The following is a 27,949-nucleotide window of genomic DNA, read 5'->3' on the forward strand; positions in this document are numbered from 1 at the left end:
GATGCTTCCACATTAAAAGGGACCACTAAAATTTTATGGGGTGCTTGTGGAGACCGTATTGGATTTTATTACAAATGTTTATTTCAGAGACATATTTAAAAAGAGGAGATAACTACACTTTTAAAATCATTTTTTTTCAATTTTTTATATTGTAAACAAAAAAATTTTGCCCTTAGTCATGCAGAGGAAATATCCTCTGAATGCACAGCACTGCTAATGTGTAATGGAGATAAAAGTGAAACTACATGGGAGGTAAATACGGAATGATGTATTGTTATCAGTGCACTTATGACCTGACACTTGGCCTATTTTTTAGTTTGCTGTATTGGTAGTTCATTCCCTGTGACAATTTACTACCTCTGAGACTATAAACCTAAAATGTTTAACAGTATGTAAGTTTGAAGGAGGAGTGTGGTGATAAAGAATCCTGGGGAACAGAGAGACAATGAATATTATCTTTCACAGAAGGATACAGAAAAAAAAGGGGGGTTTCAAGCAGAAGAAAATGAGTAAGAATATCAGTCTTGAAAGCATGCCTGTTGTTTCCCTATAACTGCGAGTAATAGAAAAAATGAGTGTGTTGAACAAGGTTAAATAAAAGGGAAAATGTGAAGGACTGGATCAGAATCATATTTCTTGGTGCAAATTTGTGTAAATATATCTTTCTCCTTAGTGTCCCTCATAGTATGACATTAGCACATAGTATGACACTGTACAATGCTCACTACATGTTCTCCTTTCTTGTGTATTCAAGGAGACAGTTTCTGATGTTGGGGAGAAAGTCTAACAGTGAAGCTAAGTGCAGAAGGTGGCAAATCATTATATGTTATGCACTTGGGCCACTCTACTCAACCATCTGAGGCAGCCATGTTGGAAAAGTGAAATAAGTACAAACCTGGACTTAATAATCCATTGGATATTTGCCTTTCATGTCACATTTTCATACAGATGAGCTTTCAAATTATAAAGCAATGTTCAGACTACTGTTGCCAATTTCTTTTTCTCTGTATTGTTTCCTGGGAATCCCCTAATTCTCTTTTTCATATACTAAAAGGCAAAGAAGAAAAGTCCTTTATATGTCTTTCTATACTCTTCTAAATCCACTTTAGTTTCCTTTTATTATATGTTATCTCTGAGGTTGAATTTCTGTGGACTGGTTCCATGTCTCAGTGGATTGTGAACAGTGTGTTGAAAAATATTCTCCTGATAAAATTTGAATTTCCTAAGGAGCCATGAAGGTTTAGATTATTCATCTTGTCTTAAGTAGATCACACTACAGCTAAAGACAGTATATTACACCTCAGTGGGTGAAAACAGGAAAGTATTCGCCCTCTTAAGCTCAGAAGAAGAAAGGTGATTGTTAGAGAACCATGTCATAAGAATAACCACACTATGTTCATCTTTCACATTCCAATTGCAAAATAGGTCTGTGGGTGTGCTTGTCAATGTGGATCTCTTCCTTCTATTCCCCTCCCCTCTCCTCCCCTCCCCTCTCTCCTCTCTTCCTTCCCTTCTCCCACTGTCTATCCTTTCCCTTTTTTTCTAGCTGCTTTATTGAGGCATGGTCTCACTGTGGAGAGAGAGAGAGAGAGAAAGAGAGAGAGAGAGAGAGAGAGAGAGAGAGAGAGAGAGAGAGAGAGAGAGAGAGAGAGAGAGAGAGAGAGAAGAAGGAGGAGGAGGAGAAGAAGAAGGAGAAGGAGAAGGAGAAGGAGAAGGAGAAGGAGAAGGAGAAGGAGAAGGAGAAGGAGAAGGAGAAGAAGAAGAAGAAGAAGAAGAAGAAGAAGAAGAAGAAGAAGAAGAAGAAGAAGAAGAAGAAGAAGAAGAAGAAGAAGAAGAAGAAGAAGAAGAAGAAGAAGAAGAAGAAGAAGAAGGGAAGTGGAGTAGATGCTACCCACGAGCACATGGAAAGAGATGGGGAAAGGGATGAGAGGACACAGTGGAAGCAGGAATGCAAGAGCAAAAGAGAAAGGAAAAATACAAGTTCTTGAATCTCCCACTGAAGCTACCTTATCAGAAACTACTGTAGAAGAGATAGCATTCTAGCTGTGCTTAAAGTTATTCAGCTCTTAACCAGATGAAATGGAGAACAGAAATGGATGTGTGTAAAGAGGAAAGTGCAAAAGACTGTAGTGAGGACTGTAGCGGAAGTGGGCATAGGATACTGGTGGGTGCAGAGGAGCGAACAGGTGATACAGAACCTTGGGAAGGCATGGGTCTCCTCTACACTTCTCAATTCCTAGTGCAAAAAAGGGATTTTGGGGTAGAAAAGCCAGATTTTTGAAGGGTTTATATATGCACCAGAAAAATACTCTGAGGAAAGAGTGCAGTAGGCTACTGTAAAATATTAGTGACTGTATAAAAACCTAACAGGAAAGATCTTAATAAAAATCAGCCAAAGTTATGACTGCATTTTTTTATCTTTACATCTTTTTATTCTCACATAAGTGAGAATGTTAGTCAGCCTCCTAATCACTACTTTGCTTACACAACTTTAATATATTCATCTTGTATCCTCCAAATTTATCACATCAATTTTCCTCCTCTTTCCTTGTCACCAGCAGATGTGATGACATCTTTCTCAGAAGATGGCTCTGAAGAGGCTTCTTACATTCTAATCAGCCTATCTCCTCTTACCTGGACATGAGAGCTTGTGCCTGCTCTCATCCATGGCTGAGGTCAATAGGCAAGCTCTCTAAGACCTGCCCTCCAACCTGTGAGTTAGATCCCATGGTCTTCTCACAAGCACAGCTTCAACTTCATTCTGTCTTCTAGCCTTTTGGATATCTTTCCAGTTCCACCAAATAGTTGCCTGAAGAAAAAAAAACAAGTAAACCTTGAATGCAGCCAAAACAAGAAGGCAAGTTAACCAACCAAGATCTGTCTTGATTGAGGGGGAAGAAATAAATTTCTCATCAGGTATGAAAAGCCAAGATATACTGATTTCCCAAAGCAACTTCCATGTGAGTTACCTTATTTATTGTTGTGATAAAATACCCAGGGAACTGATTAAAACAATTCTGGTTCACTTCTTGAGAGTACAGGCTGTCATTACTACAGAAGCATGAGGCACCTGGTCACATTCCCTGTCAGCACACACTGAGAGATGAATGCTGGTTCTCAGCTCACTTTCTATTTTTTATTGATTCCAGAACCTCAGCTCTTGGAATGGTGCTACACTCATCAGAGCTTGGTCTTTTCACCACAGTTAATCTAAACTAGGAACTTCCCCACAACATATTTATAAAGTTTATTTTGTATGGTGATTCTAAATTCCACATGGTTGGTCATAAAGATTAACTACTATACCTTCATTTCCCTTAGTCACTCTACATTTCACAAAAATTGTACTACTCAAGATATGAATGAGTTTACTTTTGCTGAAACCCAATGTTGAAGTATTGTATGAAATATTTCTTGTGAGGCATGAACAAATGCCTACTCACTCCAGAGATCAAACAGCTAAGCAACACTAAGATGCCACTAAGTCTAATAACATTTATTGAATTTACTAACAGAAGTATAGATGAGAGGTTATAGTCACAGAAATGACATAAGGACAGCTATGTCACCAAAATCCACTCCAGTATGGTTGGCAGCTCACACTGGTAACCTGAGATGGACTGTCCAACAGTTAGGAAAGTGTTTGTTTCAAGCAACTCATTTCAGGAAGCTAAGGGCCTGGTCGTGAAGTATCTGGCCAGATTCAAGGGCATCCTAAAGGCTTTAAATCATTTAGTTACCAAGAAGTAAAGTGAACTATTTCACCTCCCCACAAATAAGTCCTCATACTTACTTAGTAGGACAGTTTTTCCTTGTATCACTAGCAAAGGAAAAAAAAAGTAGCCTCTGGTTGAAGGGGCTGCAGCAAAACTGAGATTGTGCCATATATTACTAAGAGTAATTAGAGCTTTTATACTTTTATAAGAAACAGAATTCTGTAGTAATTGCTAGGACCAAGGCAGTTTTAGTTGTCAGGGTAAAATTATGTTTCAAATCTTTAAAAGGTACAAAAGATAAATAGCTAAGACTAATTGTCCTGTTAAACTTCTAAGGGAATATACAAAGAAACACAAAGACACTGGAACACAGCACTGCCAGAGGGCATATCTCAGTTTCTTAGGAACTGAAAGGCACACAATTGTCCAGAACTCACAAACTCTATATGGAAAAACCTATGATGCATGCCTCCCATGGCAGCTAGACCAGGCCCATTCCATGATTCTCTGTACCCAAACTTTTCTCCAATAGAGGAGATTCTGCAACAGTGTGGTTCATGGCAGCCTAGATTGCTCTCAGGCCTTGAGATTCGCTTATAATTTTGTTGGTATAGTACCATTCTTCTCTGTTTTTTTCCTGCCCCATTAGTTCACTAGATCACTGCTGTCTCTTTGTGGGACTTTAGTCATCTCTCCTACCCAATGGTACACACAGTAATCATTTGACCTCAGCTTTTTGTTTTTAAATCTACAGTCATGTGATCATTAATCATAGTCAATCTCATAGTCCTAATTATCTTGCATTTGTCAATATTTCAATGTCTTTCTATATCCAGACCTCTCTCAATGTTCTGCAGCCCATTTCCTTGCCTTTTTTTTAACACACTGTCCATTATCTTTTGGTTAACTTACTGTTTTGTCTTAGTAACTCATGCTGACATGCAATTGAATTTACTTAATTTTTGTCATGTGTTCCTCCCTTAGAGTGTACATCTGATGAAAACAATTACTTGGTTTGCATTTATTATTGCAAAGGTTCCTCTTTACCAAACAGTCTCTAAAGGCAGATCTTCAGCGGACATTTATCTAATAGTGAATGGTTTCCACATGGTTGCAGGAAAAATGAGCTAAACATTGATAGGACATTGTGGAGAAGGAGAGATTTTCTAGTTTCATTTGTTGCTGTGATAAATATCCTGAAAAAAAATTGACTATGTCAGAGGGTGTTTACTTTGGCAAATAATTTTAGGTTACAGTCTAATTTAATAGTAAAATTAAGGAAGGGGTGAAACATAAAACAGCTAGTCATACCAACATTCCATATCAAAGAGAAACGAAAGTATCTAAAGTCACATTGTTGCTTATGCACATTTTGATTTCTCTGGTGTTTAAAACTCTTTGCCTATGGAATGGTGCTGCTCACAGTAGTCTGTGTCTTCCCACATCCATTAATATAAGAACATTTCTTACAGACATGCCCAGTGACTGATTCCATGCAGACACTGTTTTATTGAGTCTCTTACATGTGATTCTTAGTTGTACAAAGTTCATTCTTAAACCAAAACAAATATAAATGAGTTGAGGGCTTAAAATTTCTAATATAGCCTAAGTTAGAATAATAAAGCCTCACTTTTTAAACTCCCTGTGACCATGGAATAGAATGAGGCATTTAGAAGTACATGAAATAAGGCAAAATTCAGCCAGAAAGAGTATCTTCCTTGAAACATGTCACATGGAGAGTGGAGATCCTTTTGATGTGGCTTATGAGAGAACATAAGAACAACTATTAATTATTCCAATGAGATGGAAATTCAAAAGTAATTATTAAATGTATAAAACAAATGATTCTCATGATTCCTGTAATGTCAGATATCACCTCTCACTATTACATTATTTCTGAAATGAGTAGAACAAATACCTCTCAATATGAATGATATAGGGTGGCTAGTACAGCTGCTTAATTGGTGAGTGATAAAAATTGCAATTAAAACCTCCTGTTTGTGTAATGCATATGGGTAACATGTGGAGTCTAAGAGCTGTTTTATTTTCTTCCTCTTCTCCTTCTCCTTCTTCTCCTTCTCCTCCTCCTCCTCCTCCTCCTCCTCCTCCTCCTCCTCCTTCTTCTCCTTCTCTTTTTCCTCCTCCTCCTTCTTTTCCTTTTCCTTCTCCTCCTTCTTTTCCTTTTCCCTCCTCCTCCTCCTCCTCCTCCTCCTCCTCCTCCTCCTCCTCCTCCTCCTCCTTTTTCTTTTAGACACAAAGACTCTCATTTCTTTATAAATCACGAAGAGAAATTTGGGATGGGTCTCTAGTGAGCTCAAGAGATTTCCCTGCCTCTTTCTTCCAACTGAGAGGGAAACCAACAAATGCCACCACACTTGATATTTTTCTGGGTTCTGGTACCAAATTCAGATTCTTGTACTCCTACGGCAAACACTTTACCAATTGAACTCATCCCCCTGACTCCAGAACCTTCTTTGTTTATAATTTTACTGAAGCCATGATGGGAAAATAGGGCATGTTCTCTTGAACACTTATCAGATAACATTTTTGATTCTTTCTTTTCTGACCTTATCACAAATAACAGGTAGAACACAGAGAGAAGAGTAAAATGTATGTGTTCTTTTCTCTGTCTATGTAACATTCATCAAACAATTCATAGTCAACAAAAAGCAGAAACTTGCTATTTTCAAAGTGCTGAAGAAGTCAGAAAAGTCTAGAGCAGAGACTTTGTATTTTTAACAAGTCTGTTGTCCAAAGAAGATAGTAAGCTTGTCTTTTTGATCATCTTACCCCATCCAAAGCCAATATATTTCTCTTGTTTTTTCATCCTCCAGAATGTTATTTAATGCAAACAAACAAAGAAATACATCATAAGCAAATGCATGTCCCTGATATATTTCTAGCCTGGGTCAGCCAGTATGGAACCTTTCAGAAAAGGTACAGTTCTGTCAGAAAGTAAGGGTGGGTGGTTATTATTGCACTCAGCCAACAATTAAGATCCCCAGCACTCATGGATTACCCAGTCTCTGCTTACTTGGCCATTAACATTGTCTTTTGAAAGACAGGTAGAAAAACCTGGCTACTTGGAGACATAGATAGGCATCTTGAGTCCAGAAACAGCATGTCCATGCATGGGTATTTAGGTACTAATGCGTACCTTGGCTAAGTTATTCTCAATTGTGATATCTCTTTCTCTAGCATGAGGTTGATCTATTTGATAACATTGTAAGAAAAAAGAAACTCTGGAGTTGGCATTTGTATCCTGTTTTATACAATATTTATTAAAGAAAAATAATTTATTCTAATTAAAAAAACTGTGAAATAGCATCAAAAGACACTATGGGTAATAGACATTTCTGAGGTTATGGGATGAAAATTCAGGAAGTTCCTGAAGAGAGTCACTCAGTGGGTGTGTGTAGAGAGACAGATATGGTGGAGAAATGAGGTGAAAAGGTTAAGTATTAGTCCTGATCAATTTATTTTCCCTAAGTAGAGCAAATTCAGTCACCCCATCATAAGACTGTTTCTGTTCTTTTTCAGACTCTGCACTATAAAATGATTAAGATAGTATTATTTGGATGTTCAAGGTGGAGATTGGAGGTCAGAGTCCAGAGACCAAATGCCAAGGGATAGGGTCAAGGGCTCAGTTGATGAAGCATTTGCCTTCCCTGCATGAGGATAGGAGGTCAGATCTTAGAAGCTTTATAACAATGTAGGAGAAATGACATGCACACATGGTAACCCCTGTGATGGTGAGTGAGGAGGTGGAGACTTACTGTTTCTTGGTAACCTGTTGTCTAGGTAGCCTAGCCTATTTAGTAAAGTTCTCAGACAAAGAGATAAGTCATTTTAGACAAAAGGGAAAAGACTGCTGAGGAATGGTATATGAGTTTGTCTTTTGACTTTTGAAAGAATCTACTGTATCTGACCAGATTGAAAAAAAAAAAAAAAGGAGATAGATTGGTGGTACAGCCCAGGAAAGAAAAAGAGGAGAGGAGCAAGTTAGATTCAGTAGTACCTGAAGCCAGGAGTGATTACTAAAGGAACATCTTAACCCTCAAGACCAGGAGAATTCATGTGACTTCTGTTCAGCCTTCCAGTGCAAGTTGATCAGCCAGCTCTGTCAGTTGCAACAATAATTTTATCCTTTTCTAAAGCATTTATCAAACCATGTTTTATGCCCAGGAAATTCTACAGTCCATGCCAGAGATCAGGTCAGAGATATGGAGAGATTAAAAGAGTAGTGGCCATAAGAACAGGAAGAAGGAAGAAGGGAGAATGGACAGCATAGCTGGGCCCCATTTAGTGCAGCAGAGCAAGTACCAGATGGACACCTGTTTACTTGTTTAAGAGAAGAATTCTATAAATATTCTCAGTGGGGATATTAATACATGACAAATGTCCTCTAGGGTTTCTATGGGAATTAAAACCCCTTGAAAGGTGTCATTTTATAAGGAGGAAAGAAAGTAAAGGGACTTTATGTACATTGTGGTTGACAACTTGTGGATATTTCAATTCTCTCTTGAGAGAGAATTCTGTTAATTCTAAGTGGCTTACAGATGAAATTGCTTTATGCTTTCCATAAAACTTGTGCTGATGGCTTTGTTTTATTTTCTTATAGACTGACCACCAACTCTTCAACTATAACTTCTCCCCAGAAGCAGAGTTCCAGACAGTGAGGTCACTGATTCTAGGCAAAATTACAGGTCTGCTTTTCTATTCTATATATTTCATACATGTTGTTAAACTTGATGGATTTGTCACCTCTGTTGGTGTGTTAAGTGATTTATATCTGAAGACATTCCTCCCATCTGTAGTCTTGATAGAGGCTTTAAAATGGCATATAATGAGACATACATGTACTCATGGTGTAGAATGCAATTCATATCTGATTTATTAATTGGTTAGGTTTACTTTCTGTTCTCTGTATCTTAGACATTTCTGCTTTGTGTAAAATGTGATATTCTCCTTCTTGAGCAAAAGGTTTTTGATATATTATTTTTCTGTCTTAAAGTCCCTGAATTTAAAAACTTTTGTCAGAAGGAAGATATTGATCTCATCTTGACTCTACAAAGATTATTTTGCTAGACAGCTGAGGGTGTTATATGTCAGATGTGGGGGAGGGAATGGAGAGAGTATGTGTGGTGGGAGAGGAGAGAGAGAGATGGGAAGAGGGAGGGGAGAGCAAGGAGATGGGAAGGGGAGGGGAAGAGGAGAGGGTGAGAGAGAGAGAGGGAAAGAGATAGAGAGATGGAGAGAGGGAGAGAGAGAATTGGGCAAGAGGGAAAAGGAAAGGTAGAGGGGGTGAAGGTGCAGAGGAAAGGGAAAGTCAAGGGGTAAAGAAAGACAGAGTGAGAAAGGCAAAGTGGAGATGCTGAGAAAGCTCAAGTATATTCCGGGTGGCTTTGGAGGCAAGAATACAGTCTCATGACTACTAATAATGCATACTCTTCCCAGCTCTTCATCCATAATATTTTTATGGGAGCGAGAAAATGTTTATATGATGAGAGTTCACACTATAAAATTCACAGAGGTTCATGCCAGACACTACCATCCTTTTTATGACCAGATCTGAAGTGCAGAAATGCCAGTGAGCATACACATTCTCTCTTGTCTCCTTGATTTGAAATCTCATTAGTAATTTCTACTTTTAATGGGACAAATAAAGGAGCAGCAATTGAAGAAAAGATCATTCAAAGACTACCTTACCTAGGGATCCATCCCATATGCAGCCACTAAACACACACATACTATTGCTGATGTCTAGTAGTGCTTACTGGCAGGAATCTGATATGGAGAGACCCATAGCTCCAGGTGCACATACAGAGGAGGATATCATTCTCTGGCATCAAAGAGAGGAGAGGACTTTGATCCAGTGAATAGTCATTGTTTTTCCAGTGTAGAGGCATAACAAGGTGCTTATGTGGTAGAACGAAGTTTGGAGAGAGCACCTTCATGGAGGCAATGGAGGGGGGATGGTATTGGTGGAAAGTGGATAGCATCTGAAATGTAAATACACAAAATATCAAATAAAAAAATTTTAAACTTACTCTGTGCCCAGCACATACATGCTTTGATTGTCTGTTCTTATACATAAAAAAACTTGGTCACTGAGTATGTGCTGATGTGTGTAATTTTATGTGTCTGATTAGGGATTTATTTTTAAAGTTTTTTGTTTGATATTTTATACTTACTAAGTCTAGTAATTACATTATATATATAATATTACATTATATATATATAATATATATACATGTATCTAGCCACATTCAGTATTCATCTTTATTCATTAATTTTCAGATTCTCAGCATATCAACTATTGATTCACATTTTATGTATTTAACTGTGACCAGAATATTTTATTTATTCTTTCATAATTTCATAACTTGCTCATGATACCGCTCATTACTGTCTTTTACTCCTTCTTTTTAGTTAACATCTCCTTCTTCCCAAATTTTTTCTGACCACCCCTCTTCTTTTCCTACACTGTGATTTATTTACACTCATTTATTTCCTCTCCATTAAGAGTCTCATCTCATCAAAGGAAAAATGGCAATTTCCTTCTGCTGTGGTTCTCCTTAAAGGCTATCTTCCTCATGTAAGGTCTCTAGAGTTGATATTTGCAGTCTCCTTTAAAAAAACCTTTACTTGTTCAGCACCCCTCCTCATCCCCACCACAAGCACCCCATGACTTACTGCCTAGGTCATTAGAATGTAGAGGTGGGTAGGGCATGTTGTTCATTGAGTAAGTCTCTTACCTACAAAGCCTAATGAGCTGTGTTTACTCAACAGAAGCTACATGATAGAAGAGAATTGACTCTTAAATTGTTTTTTCCTGATTTCCATACATTTTCTAAGGCACACGTGCCCTCTCTTTTTCAAGTAAAGAGATGTGATTTAAATATAAAAGCAAAATGAAAGGGAGCCAAAAAACTGGAGTCAAGCTTCAGAGTAGCACATAAACAGAGAAAACAAGATAGGGTTGGGCAGAAATGAATGTGTTAGTAGCATATCATAGTGAGGAATAGGGTTCAGCAGAAATGTTGCTTGGCCATAATAAATGCCACACGACTATACAATCTTAGAAAAGATTGTTTTAACAAACAGTTTTTCTTGTAAAAGAGAGGTTTGCAAGCACTTTTTTTTCATAGTTGATTCTAGGGGGAGATATGTGTAAAATATTTTTTAGTTTTCTTCAACAGTGTTTCATTTCAAAGTCAAACCAAATTTGTTCATTTTCTTTCTGGGAAAGGAAGGAACAACTCATTGTTCTGAAGTCTGGTGATTTGCTGCATACTCTATAGCAGGCCTGTTCATTTAGAGAGCATGATAAATGAAGAGATTATTTTCTTAGTCATCCTGTGTATACTAGCACAGGAAGAGAGTCAGTGCCACTGTCCACTTTAAATTGAGATGTGTTTGGCAAGAGGGCTTGTTGGACAAAGGTCCCTGCCACAATAGCCTGAAAATGAGTTTGATTTTTGGGACCAAAATGGCAGAAAGAGAGAACTAAGTTCCCAATTTTGTCCAAGTCTCTACATATACATACATACATATATATATATATATATATATACCTATACATATACATATATACATATATATATATGCACTATAATATAAAGAGACACGTATCATACTGTAAGTGAATAATAATTCTAAGGTGTGTTGACTATGAATAAAAAAAAGAAAATGATTTTCTATGGCAAGTCATAAGATGTTTCTAGGTTTTATCTTTAATTTCTCACTATCATTTTGTTTATTTCTAAGTACATTGCTTGGTTGTACCAAATAGCACATTTAGGACATTAAGATAAAGTCACAGTAGGGTCTGATTAGGTAACTCAGCAAGGAATGAAATTGAATGGGAGCCATAGAACCTAAGTAGAGAAGGTTTGTACTTGGAATTCTAGTTATGGGGAGGCAGAACAGATTCAAATGTCCTTTGTGGGGAAGCAGAGTGAATACCTACAGCTCTCTGGCCCTTCAGTGTAGCCTACTTGGGGAGCCGAAGGGCATTAATGAAACTCTCAAAAGAACAAACATTCAAAAATAAGAGAAGTATATATAGTGCCTGGGTGATGAAAGCTAGGGATATTTTTCTAGCTTGTACACACACACACACACACACACACACACACACACACACACACACATACACACACACACACATTTGTATATTCATGCATGCAATCATGCACCCATAAATCTTTATACACACCAAAAGGAGAAACGTAAAACAACATAATAAAAAGGGGAAGAAAAACATATTTAAGCAAGTCAATAATTTGAACAAAGCTATCTCTTTTTGGAGATGCATCAGAAAGAACCTTTGTGGATTAATCAGATTGCCTGGGTGTTTTGTTTATTTCTAAGTAAAAAAACTGGGTGTTTCAAAGTCTTTGATTTACTTCATCCTCTCATAAGAATTAAAAAATCTGAAAGTTTCTGAAGACAAATCAAACACAAACTTATAAGATCTGCCACACTATCACAGTTGGTGGAGACATTGCTGGGTGAGATTGAACATAGAGCCTCCATTGATTAAGCAACTGCTAGCTTTCTTAGCCTTTTCTCAGAAATGTCTGTCCCAATTATTTTCCATGAAATTCAGAGTTTGGGAACTGTTTTTCAAAGATGTAACTTTATAATTTAGAGAAACAAAAGCCCTCTTCATATAGAAACATATTAATGTCAGATGGAAAATAACCATAACTACACAATTCTAAGTTGCCATTAAGAATGCATTCAGAACATACTGATGGTTATTTACTTCTACAGCTAGTATTGACTAACCATCTGCTGTCTGGTAGTTTGGTAGCTCAAAGCTCAATAAAAAGCTCATGACATATAACCTAAGTTTGTAGTGTGCACAAATACAGATATTCAAAGACTACACAAATAGAAGAGTCCTCATAGAAATGCCAACGGTAATTGAAATTTAAACACACAGATTTGTCTTGCTGAGAGATTGGTGCATTAAACATAGTCTCCTGGAGGAATAGGTCTGTTCCAGTCCATAGAGAGCTAGGTCACTGCCATCAGGACTCAGGACCTGACAGCAGACTGCTGAGCACCCAGAAGAGCCTCAGAAACATTCTCACATCTGAACCCATGGAAACAGAGCCAGGTCAATGTCATCAGAACTCAATGCCTGCCCACAAAGAGCTGAATATCCATGAATCATCTCCCTGATGAGCCCACAGGCCCTCAGACCAACAGGAGAGATAAGCTCCAGTCAGAGACAACAAGATCACCTAACATCACCAATAACCTGATTGCAAGTGCAAGCACAATAACATGAGAAATAGAAATCAAGACAATGTGGCAATATCAGAACCCAGTTTCCATAAAACAGCAAGTAGTGAATTTCATAACACACCAGAAGAACAAGATATGGACTTAAAAATCATACTTACTGATGATGATAGAGGTCCTGGAAAAGAGTATGAATAACTTTCTTAAAGAATTACAGGACAACACATGTATACAAGTAGAAGCCATTTAAAAAGTAATAAAAAAATTACTTAAAGAGCTACAGGAAAACACAACCAAATAGGTAAAGAAATTGAAAGTGGAAATAGAAACAATAAAGCAGCAAAAAAGAATACAACTATGAAAATAAAAAACCTAGGAAAGAAATCAGGAGTCTTAGCTGCAAGCATCACCAACATATTACAAGGAGATGAAAAAGAGAATCTCAGGGACAGAATATCACATAGGAAGCACTGAAAAAACATTCAGAGAATAGGCAAAAATAAAAAAAGATCCTAACCCAAAACATCTAGGATATTCAGGACACAACAAGAAGGCTAAACCTAAGGATAATAGGTGTAGAAGAGAGTGAAGACTCCTAGTGAAAAGGCCCACTAAATATCTTCAACAAAATTATAGCATAAAACTTTCCTGACCTTAAGAGAAAACTGACCATGAACATACAAGAAGCCTACAGAACTCAAAATAGATTGGACCAGAAAAGAAACCCTTCACAAAGCATAATAGTCAAAGCACCTAAAGTTCAAAACACAGAAAGTATACTAAAAGCAGTAAGGAGCAAAGGACAAGTAACATACAATGGACAAGTAACATATAAATAATTACACCAGACTTCTCAACAGAGACTGTGAAAACTATAAGATCCTGGATAGACATCATACAAACCCTAAGAGAACACAAATGCCAGCCCAGGTTATTATATCCAGCAAAACTCTCAATTACCATAGGTGAAGAAACCAATATATTCCTACACAAAAACAAATTTACACAATATCTGTCCACAAATCCAGCCCTACAAAAGATAATAAATGGAAAAGTCCAACATAAGAAGGGAAACTACACCCTATAAAAAATAAAAACAAACAAACAAAAATCTTGCAAAAAAAAAAAAAAAAAAAAAACAAAAAAAAAAAAAAACCAACCCCAAACATAATTCTATGTCTAACAACAAAAATAACAGGAAACAACAATCACTATTCCTTCATATCTCTTGACATCAATAGACTCAACTTTCCAATAAAAAGACAGCGACTATCAGACTGGATAAGTAAATGGGATTCAGTAGTTTGCTGATACAGGAAACTCATCTCAATATCGAAGACAGACATTACCTCAGCATAAAGGCTGGGAAAAACCTTCCAAGTAAATGGGGCCCAGGAAACAACCTGGAATAGCCATTCTAATATCGAATAAAATAGATTTTCAAACAAAAGTTATCAAAAGACCCAAGGAATGGCACTTTATACTCATTCCAGAAAAAATCTATCAAGATGAACTCTCAATTCTGAACATCTAAGCTCCAAATAAAAGGGCACCAAAATTCATAAAGGAAACCTTACTAAAGCTCAAAGCATATATTGCACCACACACAATAATAGTGGGGAACTTCAACACCCCACTCTAGTCAATGAATAGATCATGGAAGCAGAAACTAATCAGAGACACCTTCAAACTAGTAAAAGTTATGCACCAATTGGATTTAACAGAGAACTATAGAACTTTTCATCCAAAAATAAATAAATAAATAAATAAATAAAAGAATATGCCTGCTTTTCAGCACCTCCAGTATCTTCTTCAAAAACTAACCATACATTTGGTCACAAAACTGGTCTCATCAGATATAAGATCATCTTAGTCCCTTGCATCCTATCAAATCACCCTGCTCTAAGACTGGTCTTTGATAATAACAAAACAACAAAAAGCCAACATATACATGGAAGGTGAACAATGCTCTACTCGATAACATGGTCAAGGGAGAAATAAAAAAAATTAAGACTTTTTTAAAGAATCTTATGAAAATGAAGGCACAACAAACCGAAACTTATTGGATGAAAAGAAAACAGTACTAAGAGGGAAACTCGTAGATCTGTACGCCTCCAAAAAGAAACTGCAGAGAGCATCAATCTGAGAGCAATCAGCTTGATATTGCACCAAAATCTCAAAAAAAGTAGAAGATACAACCAAGAGGAGTAGATGGCAGGAAATAATAAATCTCAGAGCAGAAATCAACCAAATAAAAACAAAAAGAACTATACAAAGAATCAAAAAAAAAAAAAAAACCCAGGAGGTAGCATTTATATAAAATTAATATTAATTGATGAACACTAAGCCAGACTAAGGGATGCAGAGAGATTATTCAAATTTACAAAATCAGAAATGAAAGGGGAGACTTAACAATAGAAACTGATGAAATTGAAGAAGTAATCAGATTCTACTAAAAATACCTATAATCAAAAAAAAAAAAAAAAAAAGGAAAATCTAGAGAAATGGACAATTTCTAGACAGATACCAGGTACTAAAGTTAAATGAGGATCAGACAAACCATCTAAACACTCCCCTTACACCTAAAGAAATACAAGCAATCTTCAAAAGTCTCCCAACCAAAACAAGCAAAAGACCAGATAGGTTCAGTATAGAATTCTTTCAGACTTTCATAGAAGATCTAATACCAATGCTCTCAAAATTATTCCACATAATAGAATCAGAAGGAAGACTACCCAACTCATTTTTCGAAGTCACAATTATATCTAAACCAACCAAAAACTCTACAAAGAAAGAGACCTTCAGTCCAATTTTCCTTGTGAGCACGATGTAAAAATAATCAATGAAATTCTTTCAAACCGAATCTAAGAACACATTAAAACTATCATTCTTCATGACTAAGTAGGCTTCTCCCAGGGATGCAGGGATAGTTAAAGATATGGAAATCCATTGATGAAATTCACTATATAAATAAAATCAAAGAAAAAAATACATGATGTTCTCACTATATGCTGAGGAAGCATTTGACAAAATTCAACACCCCTTCATGTTAAAAATCTTGGAAAGATCAGGAATTCCAGTTCCATGCTTAACATAGTAAAAATCAATATACAACAAACCAGTAGCCAACAGAAAACTAAATGATGAGAAACTTGAAGCAAACCCACTAAAATCATGGACTAGACAAGGCTTCCCACTATCCCACTACCTAATCAATATAATACTAAAAGTCCTGGCCCGTGCAATTAGATAGCAAAAGGAAATCAAAGGAATACAAATCAGTGAAGAAGAAATCAATATATAACTATTAGAGGATGATATGACAGTATACTTAAGTGACACCATATAACTTCTACATCTGATAAATGTCTTCAGAAAAGTGGCTGGGTATAAAATTAACTCAAATAAATCAGTGGCCTTTCTCTACTCAAAGGATAAACATGCTTAGAAAGAAATTAGGAAAAACACGTACTTTAGAATAGTCACAAACAATATGAAATTCCTTGGTATGTCGCTAACTAAGCAAGTGAAAGATGTATCTAATAAGAACTTCAAATCTATGAAGAAGGAAATTGAAGATGATCTCAGAAGATGGAAAGATCTATCATGCTCATGGATTGAAAGGATCAACATTGTAAAAATGGTCATCTTACTGAAAGTAGTCCACAGATTTAAGGCAATTTCCATGAAACTTTCAACTCAGTTCTTTAGAGTTAAGAAAAACAATTTGGATATTCATTTGGGATAACAGAAAAAAAACTAGGATAAGAAAAACTATCTCAACAATAAAAGAACTTCAGGGGGAATCACCATCCCTGAACTCAAGTTATATTACTGATCTATTATGATAAAAATCTCATTATATTGGTAAAGAGATAGGCAGGTACATGAATAAAACAGAATTGAAGAACTAGAAATGACCCCACATATCTAAGATCACTTGATTTTCCACAAGTTGCTAAAAACTTTTAATGGAAATTGGACAGCCTCTTCAACAAATGCTGTTGGTTCAAATTGCAGTCAGCATGCAGAAGAAAGAAAATAGACCTTTTCTTATCTCCTTGTAACAAGCTCAACTGCAAGTGAATCAAAGACCTCCACATAAATCCAGATACACTGAAACTATTAGATGAGAAAGTAGGGAAAACCTTAGAACACATAGGTACAGGAGAAAATTTCCTGAACAAAACACCAATAGCTCAAGCTCTAAGGTCAAAGATTAACAAATGGGACTTAATGAGATTGCAAAGTTTCTGTAAGGCTAAAGACATCGTCAAGAAATCAAAACGGCAACCAACAGAATGGGAAAAGATCTTTACCAACACCACATCAGATAGAAGCCTAATATCCAAGGTGTACAAGGAACTCAAAAAGCTAGACACCAGAGAATCAAATAACCCTATTAAAAAATGGGATACAGAGCTAAACAAAACGTTCTCAGTTGAGGAACACCGAATGGCTGAGAAACATCTGAGGAAGTGCTCGACATCCTTAGCCATCAGGGAAATGCAAATCAAAACAACCCTGAGATTCCACCTCACACCAGTCAGATTGGCCAAGATCCAAAACTCAGATGACAACAGATGCTGGCGAGGCTGCGGAGAAAGAGGAACACTTCTCCACTGTTGGTGGGGTTGCAAGCTAATACAACCACTCTGGAAATCTGTCTGGCGATACCTCAGAAAATTGGATATAGTACTACCTGAAGACCCAGCTATTCCACTTCTGGGCATATACCCCAGAGACACTTTAATACACAACAAAGATATATGCACCACAATGTTCATAGCGGCTCTATTTATAATAGCCAGAAGCTGGAAGGAACCCAGATGTCCTTCAGAAGATGAATGGATACAAAAATTGTGGTACATATACACAATGGAATACTACTCTGCCACCAGAAACAATGACTTAACCAAATTCTTAAGAAAATGGCTGCATCTAGAGAATGTCATCCTGAGTGAGATAACCCAGCCACAAAAGAACAGACATAATATGCAGTCACTGATATTGGGATGCTAACCCCAGAGGCTTGCACTGCCCCAAAAACAACTCACAGACTGTATGAAGTCCAAGAAATAAAGAAAACAAAACAAAACAAAAAAATATTTACAAAACAAGAAGACTTTGACTATTTCCATGTTGCGTTTTGTTTGGCATGTGCTTTACGCTCATGGTAACTATTAGGTTTTCAATGCAATCTGTCAAACCCTTGAAAAAATCAAGTACTGACTAAAAAATATATTCACACATTAAACCAGGTACACTGAAACTTTATAAGAGAGAAGAGGGCAAATCTTATAACACATAGGCACAGAAGAAAATTTCCTGAACAGAACACCCATGGCTCGTGCTCTAAGGTCAAAGATTGAAAAATGGGACTTAATGAGATTGCAATGTTTTTGTAAGGCTAAGGACATTGTCAAAAAAACAAAAGGGCAGCCAACATATTGGGAAAAGATCTTTACCAATCCCATATCTGATAGAGGCCTAATATCCAATGTATACAAAGAACTCAAGAAGTCAGACACCAGAGAATCAAACAACCCTATTTAAAAATGAGGTACACCAAGGTATTTCATAGTTTTTGTAACGATTGTGAAGGGTACGTTTTCCCTAATTTCTTTCTCCACATGTTTGTCCTTTGAGTACAGGAAGGCTATTAATTTATTTGAGTTAATTTTGTATCCAGCCACTTTGCTGAACTTGTTTATCAGCTGTAGGAGTTCTCTGGTGGAATTTTTGAAGTCACTTATGTACACTATCATGTCATCTGCAAAAATTATGTTTTTATTTCTTTTTTTAAAATTTGTATCCCTTAGATTTCCTTTTGCTGCCCAAATGCCCCAGCCAGTACTTCCTGTACTATGTTGAATAGGTAGGGGGAGAATGGGCAGCCTTGTCCAGTCCCTGATTTTAGTGGGATTGCTTCAAGTTTCCCAACATTAAGTTTGATGTTGGCTGTTGGTTTGCTGTATATTGCTTTTATTATGTTTAAGTATGTACCTTGGATTCCTATTTTTTTCCAGGACTTTTAACATGAAGGGGTGTTGAATTTTATCAAATGCTTTCTCAGCATCTAGTGAGATGACCATGTGGTTTTTTTCTTTGAGTTTGTTTATATGGTGGATTACATTGATGGATTTTCATATATAAAATCATCTTTTTATCTCAGGGTTGAAGCCTACTTGATCATGTTGAATGATAATTTTGATGTATTCTTGGATTTGGTTTCCTAGAATTTTCTTGAGTATTTTTGTATCAGTGTTCATGAGTAAGATTGGTCTAAACTTCTCTTTCTTTGTAGGGTCTTTGTGTGGTTTAGGAACGAGTGTTATTGTGGCCTCAAGAAAAGAGTTAAGTATTGTTCCATCTGACTCCATTTTGTGGAATATTTTGGAGAGTATTGGTATTAGGTCATCAATAATTTTCTGAAAGAATTCTGTACTAAACCCATCTGGACCTGGGCTTTTTTTTTTTTTTTTTTTTTTTTTGGTTGGGAGAATTTTGATGATTGCTTCTATTTCTATAGGTATTATGGGAATATTTAAATGGTTTTCCTGGTCCTGGTTTAACTTTAGTATCTGGTATCTGTCTAGGAATTCATCCATTTCCTCCAGATTTTCCACCTTTGTTGAGTATACGCTTTTGTAGTAGGATCTGATGATTTTTTGAATTTCCTGATTTTCAGTTGTTATGTCTTCACTTTCATTTATGATTTTCTTAATTTTCCCACTAGTTAGTCTGGCTAAGGTTTTATCAATCTTGTTAATTTTCTTAAAGAAACAGATTTTGGTTTTGTTGATTCTTTGAATGGTTTCTATTGTTTTCTTTGATCAATTTCTGCTCTGAGTTTGATTATTTCTTGATGCCTATGCCTCTGAGGTGTATCTGCTTCCTTTTGTTCTACAGCTTTCAACTGTGCTGTCAAGTTGCTAGTTCATGCTCTCTCAAGTTTCATTTTGGAAGCACTCAGAGCTATGAGTTTTCCTCTCATTGCTGCTTTCATTGCACCCCATAGGTTTGGGTATGTTGTGGTTTCATTTTCATCAAATTCTAGAAAATCCTTAGTTTCTTTCTTTATTTTTTCTTTGACCATGCTATTTGTTAGTAGAGCATTGTTTAGTTTTGAAGTATTTAAGGGCTTTTTGTTGTCCTTGTTTTAATTAAAGACCAGCCTTAAACCATGGTGATCTGATAGGATGCCTGGGACTATTTCAATCTTCTTATATCCATTGAGGCTTGTTTTGTGACCAAGTACATGGTTAATTTTAGAGAAAGTGTCGTGAGGTGCTAAGAAGGTGTAGTCCTATGTTTTAGGGTGGAATGTTCTGTAGATGTCTACTAATTTCAATTGGTTCATAACCTCTGCTTATTTCTGTGTGTCTTTATTTATTTTCTGATTCCATAATCGCTCCATTGATGAGTGTTGGTTATTGAGGTCTCCCACTATTATTGTGTGGGATGAAAAGTAATTTTTGCCTTTAGTAGGGTTTTTTAAAATTAATATTGGTGCTCTTGTATTTGGAGCATATATGTTAAGGATTGAGAGTTCCTCCTGACAAATTTTCCCTGTAATGAGTAAAAAGTGTCCTTCCTTATCTTTTTTTGATAAATTTTCATTGAAAATCTAATTTATTTGATATTAGAATGGCCACTCCTGCTTGCTTCTTGGGGCTGTTTGCTTGGAAGTTTTTTTTTCCAATCTTTTACTCTGAGATAGTGTCTGTCTTGGTCTCTGAGATGAGGTTTCTGTATGCACCAAAATTCAGGATTTTGTTTATGTATCCTTTCTTATAGCCTATGTCTTTTTATTGGGGGAATTGAGTCCATTTATGTTACCAGATATTAAGCAATAGTGGTTGTTATTTCCTGCTATTTTTGCTTTTAGAGGTAGAATTGTGCCTGTGTGTATTTCTTCTTTTTTTTTTGTTTAGGTATTTTATTGTTTTTACTAGGATGTAGTTTCCCTCCTTGTATTGGGTTTTCCACCTATAATTTCTTATAGTCCTGGGTTTGTGGTAAGATATTGGGTAACTTTGTGTTTTTATGGAATATCTTGGTCTCTCCATCTATGGTGATTGAGAGTTTTGTTGGGTATAGAAGGTTGAGCTAACACTTGTGTTCTCTTAGGAACTGTATGATGTCTGTCCAGGATCTTGTAGCTTTCATAGTCTCTGTTGAGAAGTCAGGTGCAATTCTGATTGATCTGCCTTTATATGTTACATGACCTTTCTCCCTTACTGCTTTTAGTATTCTTTCTTTGCTTTGGGAACTTGATGTTTTGACAATTATATGTCAGGAGGAATTTCTTTTCTGGTCTAACCTATTTGGAGTTCTGAAGGCTTCTTAATGCTCATTGTCATCTCATTCTTAAGGGTAGGGAAGTTTTCTTCTACAATTTTATTAAAGATATTTACTGTGCCTCTTAGTTGATATTCTTTGCCCTCTTCTATTCCTATCATCTTTAGGTTTGATTTTCTCATTGTGTCCTGGATCTCCTGTATACTTTGAGTTAGGAGCTTTTTGTCTTTTGCATCTTCTCTGACTGTTTTGTCTATGTTTTGTATGCTCTCTTTGGCTCCCGAGATTTTCTCTGCGAGGTTGTTTTGGTTTCCTTTGGGTAAGTTCTTTAGCTTTCCTCTTGCCATATTGTTGTTTGTGATTATAAGTGGTCTTTTTGTTATTCATGGGTTTCTGTCTCTCCCTTGTACCTTGGCTGTGTCCCTGGATCTCTCCTTTTCCCAGTGGCAGATGGCATTAGTGTTTGGGCTGCATTCACTGGCCCTCTATATGGAAACCGAATTCCTATGGCATAGGTCCTGCTCTCCTGAACCAATTGGGTGGGGACTTACTTTCTGTGCACTTGGTCCAGACCTCTCTGCACCCCTGCTATTCCTCACAGTGCAGTCTCACCAGGCCTCCATCCCTGGATCTCTGCTGTCTCAGGTGGCACATGGCCTATAACTGAGCAATGGCTAATAACAAATATATACAAAGAACTCTAGAAAGTAGACTCCATATAATCAAACAATCCTATTAAAACATGTGTTACATAGCTAAGCAAAATTCTCAAGTGAGGAATGACAAATGGCAGAGAAGCACCTAAAGAAATGCTTTACATCCTTAGACATTTTGAAAATGCAAATCAAAACAACCCAGGTATTCTACCTCACACCAATTTGAATAGCTAAGATTAAAAATTTAGGTGACAACAGATGCTGGTGAGGATGTAAAAAAAGAACACTCCTTCATTGTTGGTGGGATTGCAAGCTGCTCCAACCACTCTCGAAATCAGTCTGACTGGTCCTCAGAAAATTGGACATTATACTGTATGAGGACCCAGCTTTTCTACGCCTGGGCATATTCCTAAAAATCATCCAACAGATAAAAAGAATACATGCTCCATTATGTTCATAACAGCCTTATTTATATTATCCAGAAACTGGAAAGAACCCAGATGTCCTTTAACAGTGGAATGGATACAGAAATTTTGGTACATTTTTACAATGGCTTACTATTCAGATATTAGAAACAATAACTTTATGAAATTCTTAGGCAAATGGATGGAACAAGAAACTATTATCCTGAGTGAGACAAACCAGTCACAAAAGAACACAAATGGTATGCACTCACTGATAAATGGATACTAGCCCTCAAAAGCTCCAAGTACCCAAGAAACATTTCACAGACCTTATTAAGCTGAAAAAGAAGGAAGGCCAAAATGTGGATGCCTCAGTCTTTCTTTTATTTAATTTTTAAATTTTATTTTAGAATAACAAAACATATTTTTCCTAAAACATAAGATTTACAGAAGTTTCCAGACAATCCATACAAAATGGTTACAAGTTTTTTCTTAGTCTTTTGGGGGTGGGAAGTAACACTTGACAGCAAAGATTCAATGTTACTGGTGAGGGCTGTGATGTTTATTTCATGATCCTATTTTGGTTCAGAGACAATCAAGCTTGTCTATCTACAGTGTCTAAAGTTAGACTTGACAAAAGAGCATATTCTAAAAAATTTGTTAGCTGCATTTAAACACTGCAATTAGATCCATTAAGGGGCAGGGGAAACCATAAAATTAAAATAAAACTACTTTCCCCCTAAAAAAAACCCAAAAAACCAAACACCAGACAGCTAACCCTTACCTTCATTCATGGTGCTTTGTACTTAAACCATGATGGGGAAGGAATCAGCTTAGAATCCTGCTTCTTAGAAACTCTCAGCAGCCCAGGCAATACTTCTAGCCACTGCTCATGCTTTCCTGATGGTGAATTAGAACCAGACACATTTGCTAATGTGCATGTAATCACCAAAGTTAAAGATGCCTGGGCTTTCATTCTGTATGTTTCTAAGACTGCATCCATTAAATGAAAACAAAAAAAAATGAAGACTTCTTGGCAGAACTGGAGAAGTGGTGCATACTTGATGATCTGATCGACTTAAATAATGTTCATGGCATAGATCCTAGGGCATGCTCTTGCTGTTTCTATGGTTTGGGCTTTGTTGCTCTTCCACTGCTTGGCTACAACATTTGCTAATGGATCATCTGGATTAGGAGCACTTGACAAAGCCTGGATTAATAGCAGAATTGTCTGGATCTGCAGTGCTGGGGGCCACTTATCTTTAAAATATCTAACGATATTCTTCCCAATTTGTTTACATTAGCATGATAAGTTTTGGTCATGAAACATACTTTAGGTGCTGCCACTGGGTATTCTGGAAGGAATAGTTCATGTTTAAATGTCCCTCCCTCAAAGGGGAAATCCTGGGGACCAGCAATGAACACATAAAAATAACAGGCTTCCATCTGGTTCTGCTTTAATGCCAGCAACTGGTTCTGCCAGCAAGCACTAGGTTTCCTTGATGATCCTGCTGGGCAGGCCGGCCAGCTTGTCAGATCCCAAGTTTGGGCTCTGCTCTTGTCTCCAACTCCACTTGCCTCACACACGAGTTGCCTCAGTCTTTCTTAGAATATAAAACAAAACACTCACAGGAGGAAATAGAAGGTCAAATAGAGGAAGCAGGGATTGAAGAAAAGATCAATCAGAGACTGCTCCATCTCGGAATCCACCCCTATGCAGCCACCAAACCCACGTATGATTGCTGATGCCAAGTTTTGCATACTGGCCAGAACCTGATATGGATGCCTCTTCAGATGCTCTGCCAGAGTCATACTGATACACCTGAGAATGCTTGCAGCTAACCATCAGACTGAATACAGGACCCCACTGAAGGTACTAGAGAAAGAACTGAAGGAGCTCAAAGGGTTTTAACCTCATGGGAAGAACAACATTATCAATCAACCAAACCCTCCAAAACTCCAGTGGACTAAAACACCAACCACTGAGCACACATATGTAGCAGAAAAAAGCATTGTCTGGCATCAATGGCACAAGAAGTCTTTGGTCCAGTGAAGAGGTGTTTTCCTAGTTTAAGGGAATTCCAAGGCATTGAGGAGGAGAAGATTATTGGAAGAGGGTGCACCTTCATGGAAAAAAAAAGTGGAGGGGGAGGGGGGATTAGAGCGGGGTGTTAGGAAGGGGATACCATTTGAAATATAAATACAGATAATTTTGAAAACTGTAGTCTTCTTCTACAGTTGTACTGTTCAATGTTGTCATGTGATGTTTAAACATTGTTTGCCACATGCTTGACAGTGAGCCACAAAGACTAGACCTTCAGTACCTCATTTAACAGTTAATAGAGAGATAATACACAGTTCCAAGTGTCTGTTATTAGACATTAAAATATTGTGCTGTCTCACAAAACTACAATCTGTGAATTTGAAGGTTTGGAACTTGAGTTGTTGCAGCTGGGCTGGGCTGTAGTTTGAGTTCTTCTGGTCACTTAATCATAGGATTACTCGATGAAAGGAAAGTTACTCTTCATAGTCTAAAGGATCCACTTTCATGTGTGTTGCCTCAATCAAACATATGGAAGGCTGGTAATTTTTAGAGTATCTTCACATAGTCTCTTTACCAGGAAGAATGTTGGACCTGGGACTGGCAGCATCACTTCCAATGAATTCCTGCTAAGAAATTTACCATAAGTCAATACAAATATAAAGAGGCAAAGAAACAGACACTGCCTATGGAAAACATATGAAAAACCACTGTTCTCTTATTTATTTGATTCCTTGTGCATATACAGGTACATGTGTACAGTATATGTGTAGATACATTCCTATCTCTCCCACACCAAACTAGTTCACAAATGAGCATCACCATCCCTAAAAATATTTTATGCAGGAACTCATATTTGCAAAAGAACATTTTGCTCATTTAGTCATTTCTTCAGCCTGTTGTCTTTAGTCAGCTATATTCAAAGAGCATATATCACATTTATTATATAGTTGTAAGTGTCCACAATTAATTTGTAAGACACTCTGGGAATATTTGTTAATAAGTAGAAATATCACCAATATAACTCAGGGATCATTATTTAATGATAAACTACTGTGTCGGAAGGATGTGTTACATAAATGTTTAATTGAAAGAAAAGATGAAAAATAACATTTTCAGGTATAACCACCAAGTATTAATGTTCATTTCTTAATAGGGCACTGTGATACTTCTAAATTTGAACATTTTATGTAATTTTTAAGGAATGGATATCCTAGATTTTATATCCTAACACACTCCCTAGCTTTCCCTGTATTAAGAAGGCCCATGTACCCCTGTTTTGAATGATGGGCTGACTACAAGCAAAAGTCCTAATATTTTCAAGAAGGCCAAATTTACCAAGTATTTACATCTTTGCTATTCCTTTTTTCATGGAGAAAAAGGGATGGATGTACCCTCTAACACCACTTTATACTCAGGACAATGCATGCTAAATCTTGTGGATAATGAAATAAAAGTCAAAATAATCAACATGTCTGGTAATATCTAAAGCCAAAATTTCACACTAGGTCCAGACTGCCTAATGTTAAAATTTTTTTATTAATGTAAGTTAACAAAAACTTTGTACTTAGTCCACTCTAAGTGCTTTTCCTAGCACAAACTTTAAATCCAATATAATTTTTAATAAAGATAATTTGTGACTTTTGTGGCCTATGGAATCTGACAGAAAAAAAAGGAAAGGGTATGTTCCTTTTAGAAAAATACCCAAACTCTAAGTTAAATGTCTGTGATAAATGTGACAAGCAATGGTAAGTTGAGGCCAGGGGCCATTCATCACGGTTCACTGGTTGAGTCTCCAAACTCTACATTCAGCTAATGTACATGATAGAACATGACCGAGCAATTGGGAATTTGAAGGACAGTGGCCCTCTCCTAGATTTCACTGATCCTACTGGGAAGTCAGGGATCACATTGCCTTGTTTCCTTCTGGGCCATAAAAGTGTAGAGGTTTCTCACTGTGACTAAAGTTCAGCTACCAGCAAAGCAGGAGGCATCCAGTGCAGTGAGAAGCTCCAGAGCCATCAGAGATCCACAGAAGCAGATGGGATTTCCTCTCCAGACAGGAGCAAGGGAAGAGCCTTGCTAATAGAGCCTCTGGGCTGGAAATCCCAGTGGTTAATGTGTACACTGGTGTATGTATGATCAGGCTCAGTCTCTGTTCAGATAGCACAGGCTCTGAGCTTGTGTCATCCTTAATTAGTGATTCCAAACCCCACTACTTCTAAACACCTTATACTGAAATCCCCTAAAACACACTCCATCTTACCAGGGTGTGGCTAAATGGTTATTTTAAACATCATGTTAATCTATGGGGAAATAATTCAGTTGGTAAGCCAGACATGAGTACTTGAGCTCAGATGCTCAGCACCCACATAAAACCTGGATGTGTGTCTGTACTCCAGTGTTTGGGGAGTGTGACTATACAGACGGATCCCTGTGACATTTCCTGAAATAGGGATAATGATTGGACACCTTAAACACATCAAGCATATATCCGCATAATTAAATGTCTAAAAACTCCTGAATATTATCATATTTATATACAATCAAATAGAATTAAACTGGTGAGTTCCAGGTTCAGTGACTGAGTCTATATTAAAAAAATAAGTGGAAAATGGCTAGGAAAAACATCAGATGTTCACCTCTGGTGGCTCTCTCTCTCTCTCTCTCTCTCTCTCTCTCTCTCTCTCTCTCTCTCTCTCTCTCACACACACACACCATTTGAAGAAAAAAATCAGCACATGACCAAGCTCATTAATTTCCTGGGCAGTAAAATTTGCCTTTTCTCTGAGGAAAGGAGGTTTTCTCTCTGAGGGTATACTTTGCCAGGGGTTAATGAGGTTATGGAGAAAATGTTTACTAAAGTCTAAGAAGAAAATTAGAATAGATTTTAGTTTTAGCAGAGAACATATTCCTTCAACAACTTACAGCACAGTGCTGGTCAGACATGACTGTGTCTGGGCACGGCTTCCTTCAGATATGTTGAGATACTGAGCATTTTCTCTGAGACTCATATTCTTTCACTGTGTCATGGAAGTTAATACTTCTTGTTATGGTTGTTTATGTAGATTGTCAACTTGACAGACTCTAGAGTCATCCTAGAGACAATGCTCTGGGCATGTCTCCAAGGAAGGTTCTAGATTTGTTTAGATGTGGAGTGCTGTGCCACTTTAAATGTTGTATTCCTGAAATGAATAAAAAGGAGAAATTCATCTGAGTACCAGCATCCGACTTTCTCTGCTTCTTTACTATGGGTCAGTCTGAGGTCACAACTCATGAGATTCTTTGGCTCATCTCAAGTAAAAAAAAGAAAAAAATGAAAAGTATAAAATCCCTCAGACATATTATCGAGATTGTTTCCTAGGTGACTCTACAATGTGTCTAGGTGGTGATATTAATCAGCACAGTTCCTGTTCTTCTACTTAAGTTCCAACTCTGTGAAACAGTTCTTATTCTTTAATTCAAAAGATCTAGTTTGTACCTTCTATAGATGTTGAGGGTTGCTTACTGTGGGTTTCAGCTGTAGTTCTCACCTACTGGATAACTACAAGAATAACTAGAGAAAGAACA

The 27,949-nt window shown here is 37.0% G+C and overlaps 1 protein-coding gene and 1 pseudogene across 2 annotated transcripts in view; one reads left to right on the forward strand and one right to left on the reverse strand.

Annotated features, from left to right (window-relative positions):
• The window catches only part of LOC308421688 (contactin-associated protein like 5-2-like), a gene marked incomplete at both ends in the record, with an annotated part of 257,115 nt that overhangs the window by 206,856 nt on the left and 22,310 nt on the right, over positions 1-27,949 (forward strand). The window contains 1 exon segment of the mRNA XM_080918130.1: positions 8,338-8,422. Coding sequence (XP_080774256.1) covers positions 8,338-8,422 — 85 coding nt within the window.
• Positions 23,417-27,393, reverse strand: LOC308421656 (ubiquitin-conjugating enzyme E2 N-like; annotated as a pseudogene). The gene is made up of 3 exons: positions 27,308-27,393; positions 24,957-25,005; positions 23,417-23,911 (listed from the first exon to the last, which is right to left on the reverse strand). The product of its transcript is annotated as a ubiquitin-conjugating enzyme E2 N-like (transcript).

Source organism: Micromys minutus (genome assembly GCF_963924665.1).
Source record: "Micromys minutus genome assembly, chromosome: 6".
NCBI lineage: Eukaryota > Metazoa > Chordata > Mammalia > Rodentia > Muridae > Micromys > Micromys minutus.